The sequence below is a fragment of the Castor canadensis genome, chromosome 19 (genome assembly GCF_047511655.1).
Source record: "Castor canadensis chromosome 19, mCasCan1.hap1v2, whole genome shotgun sequence".
Lineage (NCBI taxonomy): Eukaryota > Metazoa > Chordata > Mammalia > Rodentia > Castoridae > Castor > Castor canadensis.
This window is the reverse complement of record NC_133404.1, coordinates 9,682,796-9,693,860: the sequence shown is the minus strand read 5'-3', so window position 1 is coordinate 9,693,860 and position 11,065 is coordinate 9,682,796. Positions and strand designations below refer to the sequence as shown.

Genomic DNA, 11,065 nt, shown 5'->3' with positions numbered 1-11,065 from the left:
AAATAAGTTTGGAAACCAGGACAAAATGGTCCTTTTAGGGTCTTTTTCTACTCTACAATTCTCCATCTGATTCACTGTTTGAATCTCTTTAATCCTACCAAATAAAGAAGTTTCTATTAGATGTTAATTCAGTGTGACAGTGCAGAACAGACAATCAGACAAGGACTAAAAAAACACAACATCTCAGTCACAAAGAAGTTCTTAGCTTTGAGAAAATACCGAGGTCATCAATCCACAGGAATATAAAGTTACAGTTTGTCATCACAATATTAGTCATGAGTAGATGTGAGAGAAGAAGCAGTAGTGCTCTTAACAAGTTAGAAAAATAGAAAACTAAACTACTAACAAGACCAAATTAACTACTAGAAAACATAAAAGACAAGTAACACAAGGGAGTATTCTGGTTTTCCTTTTTATTTAATCAAAGACTGGTGGATAAACATAAATACAGCACAATTACTTCAGATCATTCTTCATATTGTATACACACAGACCAATGAACGTAATCTGAAAGAAACTTGCAGTCAGCAGTGAAATGCATTCAGCTTTTTCTTCCCTCACTCAAAAAAAAAAAAATCAAAAACACACAAACTTAGAATCTCATCAGCACATACTCTCTTGTGACAAATGATTCAGACATAAATAGTGGGTGCAAAGAAACTCTATGCTAACATATGTATAACCTTTGTTAATGAAAAAACAGAAGCAGCCATAATGATTAAGATACATTCAGTTACTGATAAACTAGCTGTACCCAAAAGGGCATTATCAAAAGAGGAATCGTGCTGCAGAAAAAAGCTATATATACATACACAATGAGAAAATAAACTGCAAGATTAACGCATGCATGTTTAATACTGGAAAAATCACCACCCTCCAAAATTTCTCCATGTTTGTTATAAAAGCCCTCTGCACTCAACTAAAATTAAAATGATCTTAAAAGGATAATACTTGTAAAGTTTAAGTCTTTTCAGCCACAGAAACTGCAATGGAAATAAATGTTCAAGAGTCATTTTCAAAACAAAAACAAAAATCTATTCTTCTGATGACATGCATGATTTAAAGGTCTATGCAAGATACATTGCTCTACATTCCCAATGACTAGGAAAAAAAACCTCAAGTCAATTTTTAGTTTGCAGATGGTCAAAGGATTTTGTATTCCAGCAGGAGTTCAAATCTTCTGGATCTTTTCACCAACAACTACTGGATTTTCTTTTCTGATTTTCTCAGCAGCATCAGCTTTATAATTGTAAGAGCAATTGTGTACATCTGAGTAACGGTGTACACCACAGTAAACATTTCCACATCGGCATTCAAACCCTGAAATTGAATTAATACACATATGTGAGTTGAATAAGGACAAAGGATTAAGTTCTTTGGCATAATTAATGTTAAATAGCATCATGTGTTTAGGGCTGAATCTTCTAAACAGTTTAATGAACTACATTCTCAAAGTTCACTAAGACTTCTTTCTTAACATTTAAGATCAAATAACCTCTGAAGAACTGTTAACAGCAACACAGTACCCACTTTCATTTTCCTTTGCTAAGCTCCCATGGACAAGTGAACAGCTACTTTGGTTAGTGATTAAGAGCACGGGATCCTGAGTTAGGTCTGCCCAAGTATCAACCTACTTACTAACGAAGGCAAATTACTTAGCCTCTCTGAACCTCAGTTTCTGTATCTGTAATTTTGGAGCAAGTTATTTTAAGGAAAATATGAGGAATGTATTAAATGCTAAGCATACAGCAATCACACAATAAATGCGATTTATTTTTAGGGAAATGCCTGAAGAGTTGAAGCCAAAATAGAGACGTAAAAAGTGTCAATAGTCGTGTTCCCCCACATTAGGATTTTATGTTATGATGGAATTTTTGGAACTGGAGCATAGGAATCAATTATTTGAAAACACTGACATTTGACATTAACTCTCTTTACCACCTTTTTTACTTCAAAAACATATTCCATAGCTTTATATAATGAAAGATAATGAAGCAAACAGATATAGACTGATGGACTGAATTAGAAGAAAATCACTGCATCTTAGCTTTTACAGTCATGATATCTAAGCTTCTGAGATTTATAAAGACTGTATTTGATGTTAATTATGTGTACGTTAAAATGTCTTATGTTTGCATTCTTTAATATATATTTAATGCAAATATATATGTAAAAATACATATTTGTTAAGGTATGGGCCAGTATACAGTATCTTTGGTATCAGACTTTAAACTCTTTCTTTTTTATCTCCCAACTCATTCCTTAATCAGATGTAATCTCCTAAACATAATTTTCACTCAAAATCTCACCTACTCTTCTCTGTCCATAAATGAGATTTTATGCAAATATATTTAGTATAATGCCTGGTCATGGTAAACAATAAACATAACTCTTTATAGCTGCAACTGTTTCTATTCATGCCCCTGATCACGCCCTTTTCTTCCTTTGCTGAGAGCTTTGGCTTGAGCTATTCTTTCTACCTGGAATGCCCCATTTCTATCAGTTTTATGTCCTGCTTGTGGCTCAAGGGCTGTCAGTTGAAACATCCTACCTTTATGATACTTTCCTTGCTAGGTCTCTACTCATCCTTCTTTTGTATAAATTAATTACAGTACTTTCAGCCCAAAATTCCCAGGACACTCTGCACTTAATGTATGTTTTTTGTGATAAATACTTTTGAACATATTCCCCCTTCTCTTAACAATAGCATCTGACAGCTACATTAGAGTAGCCAATACATACTGATTGGGCTATACGATAGCATCAGGCTCAAAAAAAAAAAAAAAACCCTAGGAGTAAACTTAAAGGAAGTGAAAGACCTCTACAATGAAAACTATAAACCACTGAATAAAGAAATCAAAGAAGACTATAGAATATGGAAAGATCTCCCATGCTCATGGATTGGCAAAACCATTGTTGTGAAAATGGCTGTAACCAAAAGCAATCTACATGTTCAATGCAATCCCCTTTAAAATTCCAATGATATTCATCACAGAGATTGAAAACTCAATCCTAAAGTTCATTTGGAAGCATCAGGCTAACTGCTTCCATGTCTAACACTGAACTTGCAGAACAATCCATGATTAGCCCCATTTTATATACAGAAAGTACTTCATAGCTCTCCACATACTTTAAAATCTAGCCTATCCTTGAAGGCAGAAGGAGCTACATCTTTGTCCTCTCATGGTTCCTGTCATAGTGACATTACTTGTCTAATACTCAAACTCAGCTGAAATAAATTTTGAAGGTATTTATTTCACATTCAGTTATTTATCGAAAACTATTTCTATTTCTTTAAAAGAAAACTAAGAAGCTTAAGTGTATCTATGCAATAGAAACTCTTATGGGGACAGAAACAATTTGAATTAAACAGTTAGCCATGCATCATTTTAAAACATTATCTTAACTCTAAACTATTTGACTGAGGCCCTTACCGGTAAGTCCCACTTTCTTCCTGCACATGAAACAGCGATTCTTTTTTTGTTTTGGTTTCTCAAGAGACTTGTTTTGCTCTTCAGATGGCTGCTGTGCTGTATCTGATACTGAAGCTGACAAAAACAGAGAGGTGGTAAAACTTAATTATTGAATAAAAGTTTGGTATGGGGTGGTAGCTGCCCCTCACATATACCCCATGGAAGTATTATACAGAGGACAACTGAGGAATTCATTTACTTATTTATTAGCATGGAAAAATGTTCATAAATTATAAAATTGTTTATAAATATGATTCCCTTTTGGTTAAATATATGTACATGTATTCATACACAGGTAGAAATTCATCTAGAATATAAAACAAGTTAACAGCAATTCTAGATGGTGCATTATAGATTTTCTACTTTTGTTTAAACTGTATTTCCTAATTTTTCTCAATTGTATTTTTGACAAAAAAAAAAAAAAGCACAAACACTACTTGGATATTCCAAATTTCTTAATACTGTTTAGGGTCAGAAATATGTAATTTCTCAGAGAACAAGGATATTTCCTCATAAGTGTCCCAGAATGTTTCACAAAAAAACATTTAAAATGTTAGAAAAAAGAAGCTAATGTAAAGATAAAATGTTGCAATTAAGATAATACAATGCATTCATGTACTAAAATCAAGCCCAGAGGTACTAAGATTTAGGTAAAATTACTGTTCCTAAATCCTAGCTGATGTCCCTTCCTCTGCCACTAGCTACCATCACCATTCTGAGAACTGTTATCAGGGCCAGTCTATCACATGACCCTACAGACATGACATCTTATTCTAAAACAGTGAGGAACTTGTCATGGGTCAAGTTCTTAACTCTCCAATGTTACCACTATAGGACTTCCCCAAGAATACACTTGCTCCACCAATCTACTCTGGGAATACACCACATACCTTTGCTCACACCTTCTAAAAGCTATTCAAAAGGGCTTTCTTTTTTCCTCATTTGATCTACACTGTCTTCCTTTTTAAGATCAAGATCAAATAACTTTTCCTTATCTCAGTTCTCTGCAGCTTCTCACTCTGTCTTTAATACTCTTGCCACAATACTGGGCACCCTGTTCAATTCATACTTCCACACTGCATCCAATCACCTGTCTGAAATGAAAATCTAATGATGTCCTCTCTAATGTTTGAAGACTTTTGACAGCTTCCCATAACCCCCCATTATATTGTGTCTTTGAAATATCTAATAACTAACCTGTTCTCCAAAAACAATGATATTCAACTAAACTAAACAGAGAAAATGCTTTAATGTTAGCAACCCTATAGAGAATTTTTTTTTAAACAAAACTGTTACATAACTACCAAGACAAACTCTGAATGTTCTCTGGAAATGAGAAGACTGAAAATACATTTATCTGCTACCCATAGAAATGGTTTTACATAACTCAACAATGACATTTCACAGTACTAACCCTAAAGACCAAAAGCAAATGGTTTCTTTTTTGGGCAGTGGGGAGGTGGACGGCAGTACTGGGGGTTGAACTCAGGGCCTCATGCTTGCTAGGCAGGCACTCTACCACTTGAGCCACTCCACCAGCCCTATTTTTGTGCTGGGTGTTTTCAAGATAGGGTCTCACAAACTATTTGCCTGGGCTGGCTTTGAACCACGATCCTCTTGAGTAGTAGGTGTGAGCCACTGGTGCCTGGCAAACGGTTTCTTTTTAACTGAGGCAAATACCCAAGCTTGAAAGTTAAGGATTAGTAGGCTATCTAAAAGTTTATAAGCTAGGGCTCAAATCTGAGACCAATAATGTCAAGTACATCTCCATGAGATGAAGGTAACCTCAGCTTAATGAAACTAGTGGCTTAACAGCCTAAAGCTAAAGTCACCAAATGAATTCATGCACAAGATGAACAGTGCTCTGTAAAAGTAATTTCCCAGAAATTATTGTTTCCTCAATTTATAAATCAAGATTTAAGACCAAAGAATGCCTTATCTAATTCTAGTTATATCTTTAAAAGAGCCATACAGTTACTAAAAAGCCAAAGGACCACAATCTCATTGAACCTACAGCCAAAATGACAGTTTCCTCAGAACCAGGTAGTTTTTCATATTCAGAAGTGAGAACTGGAAATCAGTTGCCTGCTTATTAATAAATAAGAATACTGCATTATGAAAACAGAATAATGAAACCCATTAAAAACTGTTAAAGGGGGGACAGGGAACGTAACAGTGTGAATTTGATGAAAGTAATTACATGCATGTATGGAAATATTACAATGAAATCCCTTTATACAACTAATAAAAACATTAATAAAAAAGAGCAAGAGAGAAAGGACAGGTGAATGCCATGCTGATTCACTGGTATAAAAGTCTATTTGGGAGACCTATGGAATGACCTACAGGCCATGAAAAAAACTATATGGTGCTTGCTAACTTAATTTTTAATGGGAATCCTGACTAGACAAAGTCTACTGGCCACTACAGTTAAGATACTTCAAAAAATTCTGGACAGGTAAAATTAGTTTAACTACCCACATGGAGGATCACATTCAAGAGGAACAAGGCCCTCTGCTCTGGGTCCTGTAAAAAGAAAAAGAATACAAATGTAATCATAAGTACATAAAACTTCTTAAGCATTACTTCTATGACAGCATATTCATATATACTGAAAAATAAAACTGGAACTCAGATGACATTACAGGTTACCCCCAAACATTATCTTAATGTATCTAATTTGTCTTGGCAGTAGATACAGTATCTTCATAATACAAATATCCTTTCCTTGAAGTCATGACATAGTTCCTCATTAGAGAATTGGACAAGGCTTTTTTTGGTTTTGGTATGCAGATCAAACCCAGGGCCTATAGCATGTGAGGCAAGCGCTCTATAACTGTGCTATAGTCTTGGGCAAGAATTTGACTAGACATTTTGAGAATGGTGACTATTCCTGCTTACTTTTGTATATCCAGTGCTGACACACAGCAAGTGCTCAACTGGTATTTATTTCAATCACTGCAGACTTACACAATGACTCACTGGGATAAAATTCACACTCCTCTCTGGACCTCATTTTCTTATGTAAAAAGTGGGCTCAGATTGAATGAATTTTAAGCTACCTCCTAGCCTGGGGTGAGGGGGAGGGGGACAAAACAGTTAAGATGACTATTCCTTAGTGATTTTCCTTTGATTTCAAACCACCTTTTCAGCTTTAGTTCCAACAATACTTGCCTGAATCAGCCACTCCAACAACTAGGCTATTCCCCAAATTTCATGTTTTCCTATCAGTACACTCTCTTCTCACAACTTCTCCAGCAAAAAAATCTCTTCATGCGTGTTCTGTCTATCTATCTATCTATCTATCTACACACAAATATATCACATATATATATGTGTGTGTGTGTATAGATGTAGATATAATTCATATACCATAAAAATTCATCCTTTAAAATGTACAATTTAGTGATTTTTAGTATATTTACAAGGCTGTGAAATCACCACTCCTAACTAATTTCAGAACATTTTATTCACTCTAAAGCAAACCTTACACACATTACCAATAATTCCTTACTTCCCATAGCTCCTGGCAACTACAGATCTCTCTTTATGTAAGGACTGCTCTATTCTGGTTATTCCAAGGAAGTGGAATCATACAGTATGTAGCCTTTTGTACCTGGTTTCTTTTACTTATTTAGCACAATGTTTCAAGGTTCTCCACGAGTAGCATGAATCAGAATTTCCTACCTTTTGGTGGCTGAATGGTTTTCCAAGCATTTATTGATGGCCATCTAGGTTGTTTCCATTTCTTGATTGTTATGAATAATGCTTCTATAAACACTCATGTGTAAGTTTTTGTGTGAACACATTTTGTTCTTTGCTTTTCTGGTCCTGAGGGCCTTGAGAATACTGAGTACGGTCCACCAATGAGCAACCACCCTAAGGCTAGGACACACATTTTCAATTCTCTTGGGAACCAGGACTGCTAGGTCATATAGTAATGCTATTTAAGTTTTTTTTTCCTTTGGTGGTACTAGGGCTTGACCTCAGGTCCTATACTTTGAGCCACTCAGCCAGACCTTTTTGTGATGGGCATTTTCAAGATAGAGTCTCGAGAACTAATTGCCTGGGCTAGAGTCGAACCGCGATCCTCCTAATGTCTGCCTCCTGAGTCGCTAGGATTACAGGCATGAGCCACCAGTGCCAGCTTCTATTTAAATTTTTGAAGAACTGTCAGATTGTTTCCAAAGCATCTGCATCAGTTTACATTCCCACAATGTGCAAGGGTTCCAATTTCCACACACTTTGACCATACTTATTACTTATTTCGCCACCCTACTGGGTGCCAAGTGGTATCTCATTACGGTTTTGATTTGCATTTCCCTAATGAGTTATTTTGGCTTGTGAGGCAGGTACTCTACCACTTGGGCAAGCCCAGCCATTTTTGCTTTTAGTTATTTTTCTAAGAAGGTCTCACATTTATGCCCAGGCTGGTCTGAATCACAATCGTCCTATTTACACGTCTTATGTAGCTGGGATGACAGGCATGTGCCATCATGCCCAGCTTTTATTGGTTGAGATGGAGTCTCATAAAGCTGTTGCCCAGGCTGGCATTACCATCCAAGGAGCTAGGATTATAGGCATGAACTACCAGGCCTGCCTTGTAATGACTATTGATGTTGACCGTATTTTCACTTGTTCATAGGCAACTTGCACATATTCTCTGGAGAAATGTCTACTCAAATAGTTTGGCTTTTTCTTTTTTCTTTGTGGTAACACTGGGGTTTGAATTCAGGGCCTTGCGCTTGCAAGGCATGTGCTCCACCAGTTGAGCATGCCCCTAGCCTGGGCCGGTTTGAACCATGATCCTTCTACTCATGCCTCCCACAAGAGAGCACCAACACACCCAGCTTATTGGTTGAGTTAGGATCCTTTTTTCCTGGGCTGGTCTTGAACCTTGATCCTTCTGATCTCTGCATCCCGAGTAGCTTGGATTACAGAGGTGCACTGCCACCATCATGCCTGGTTCCTTTGCCTAATTTTGTTGAATTGAAATTATTTTCTTATGTATTCTGATCAGATTTGTGTCTTATAAATAATCTCTCCCATTGTGGGGCTGTTTTTCTGTTTTTCATGGTATTCTTTAAAACAAAAAGTTTTTAATTTTGATGGAATTCAACTTACCTATTCTTTTTCTTTAAGTGTCCGATCTAAGAAACCAATGTCTAACCCAAGGTCTCAAAAATTTATCCTTGTTTTTAGAGGGTTTTTTTTTCTTCTTAATAGTTTTTAGCTCTTACATTTATTTAGGTCTTTAATGTATTTTGGATAAACTTTTGTACATGGTACAATGTGTGGGTCACTCATCTGAATAAAGAGGCAGTTGTCCCAGCATCATCTGTTGTTGAAAAGATTATTTTTTTCCCACTGAATGGTTCTGGCACCCTTGAAAATCAATTGCCCAAAAGTACATGAGAGTATTTCTGAACATTCAGTTGCATTCCACTTATCTATTGAGCATCAATCATGGCCAGTACTGCAGTCTTGATTACTGTGCCTTGTATTAGATTTTGAAATTGGGAACTGTTAAGTCTTCCTCAAGACCGTTTTGGTCATTCTCACTCATCCTTTAAAATCGAAAGAAATTCCTAACCCATACAAAGCTTGCAAATTAGTCCAAAGGGAATGTTCCTCTCTGATTGCTGTGAACTAATAATTTGACAATACATCTTTTATGAAGTTAAGAGCCCTCAGAAAGTTGGAAACACCCTGAGGACTCTGGTTCAGCCTGCCACTCAGTGCAGCAATTCCCCTTTGGCTTTGTCCTTAGCAACTTTGCTTCAGTGACGTACAGCTCAGCACCTTATAGGTGATTTCATTCTGATGTAAATCTTTCAAACTCTTACTCTAAGCCTCCTATAACTCTTGAGTCATTTGGACAATATACAATATAAGAATATCCTCTGCAGTTCAAAAAGCTCATTTTACTTTTCCTGTCCCAATAAATTTTAATATCCTGTAAGGTGGACATGGTTACTACTCTCTTAAAGATAATAAAAATAAGGCTCAGAGAAGTAATTGAATGGTGTCAGGAAATGAAAACAAAACTTCTAAATTCAAAGTTCCATATTCCTTTTAGGATGTATAATTCATGACTGCAGGGACGGAGCTCAACCGAAGTTAAGCACATTGTTTAATAAAGCAGCAATCTAGTATGTGACTTTGAAAGGACTGATTTATTTTTAAAGCTAGCCTTTTGAACTGGAACTGGAACACTGACCTAAGTGACACTGATTTTTTTTAAATTAAAAAACATAATTAAATGGCAAACATATTGCAATATGTTGACTTTTCATTTAAACATGAAAAAATTCTTTAGAGTACCCAGTATCAGTGCACCAAATTTCATCAAGCATACACGGACTTAAAAGCACATATGGACTCCAACACAGTAGTAATGGGGGACTTTAATACCCCTCTATCACCAAGAGATAGATCATCTAAACAAAAAAATCAATAAAGAAATTCTAGGACTAAATCACAACACAGATCAAATGGACTTAACTGATGGCTACAGAATGTTTCATCCAACAACAGCACAATATATATTCTTCTCAGCAGACCACGTAACTTTCTCAAAAATAGATCATACCTTATGGCACAAAGTAAGCCTCAGCAAATAGAAAATAGAAACAATCCCCTGCATTCTATCTGATCACAATGAATTAAAACTAGAACTCAACAACAAAAGCAACAGCAGAAAATATGCAAATAATTAGAGGTTGAATAACGCATTGCTCAACAAGCAGTGGGTCATAGAAGAAATAAAAGAGGAAATGAAAAGGTTCCTGGAAGTTAATGAAAATGAAAACATGACCTACCAGAACCTATGGGACACAGCAAAGGCAGAACTAAGAGGAAAGTTTATAGCCATGAGTGGATATATTAAAAGGACAGAAAGATCTCAAATAAATGACCGAATGCTACATTTCAAACTCCTAGAAAAACAAGAACAAGCAAAACCCAAATCAAGCAGAACAAGAAAAATAATAAAAATAAGGGCTGAAATTAATGAAATAGAGACCAAAAGAAACCATACAAAGAATCAACAAAACAAAAAGTTGGTTCTTTGAAAAAATAAACAAGATTGACAAGCCCCTGGCAAATCTGAGTAAAATGAGGAAGGAAAAGACTCAAATCAGTAAAATCAGAAATGAAAAAGGGGAGAGAACAACAAATACCAAAGAAATCCAAGAAATCATCAGAGACTACTTTGAGAACCTATATTCCAATGAACTGGAAAATCTTGAAGAAAGGGACAAATTTCTAGATACTTATGGCCATCTAAAACTGAACCAAGAGGATATTAACCACCTAAACAGACCTATAACACGTAATGAAATTGAAGCAGCAATCAAGAGTCTCCCCAAAAAGAAAAGTCCAGGACCTGATGGAGTCTTTGCTGAATTCTCTCAGACCTTTAAAGAACTAATACCAACTCTCCTTAAACTTTTCCATGAAACAGAAAGGGAAGGAACACTGCTTAACACATTCTATGAAGCCAGTATTACACTCATCCCAAAACCAGAAAAGGACACATCCAAAAAGGAGAATGAAAGGCCAATCTCTTCAGTGAACACTGATGCAAAAAT

At 35.9% G+C, this 11,065-nt stretch overlaps 1 protein-coding gene across 9 annotated transcripts in view; it reads right to left on the bottom strand.

The window, feature by feature from the left end:
* Window positions 1-396: 396 nt before the first annotated feature.
* The window catches only part of Zfand6 (zinc finger AN1-type containing 6), a 70,926-nt gene continuing 60,257 nt past the window's right edge, over window positions 397-11,065 (bottom strand). For all 9 annotated transcript variants that reach the window (XM_074062107.1, XM_020182253.2, XM_020182256.2 and 6 more), the window contains 3 exons: window positions 5,955-5,999; window positions 3,435-3,548; window positions 397-1,320 (listed from right to left, as the gene is read on the bottom strand). In XM_074062107.1, coding sequence (XP_073918208.1) covers window positions 1,172-1,320; window positions 3,435-3,548; window positions 5,955-5,999 — 308 coding nt within the window. In that variant the 3' untranslated portion in view covers window positions 397-1,171. The remainder of the gene's footprint in view (window positions 1,321-3,434; window positions 3,549-5,954; window positions 6,000-11,065) is intronic.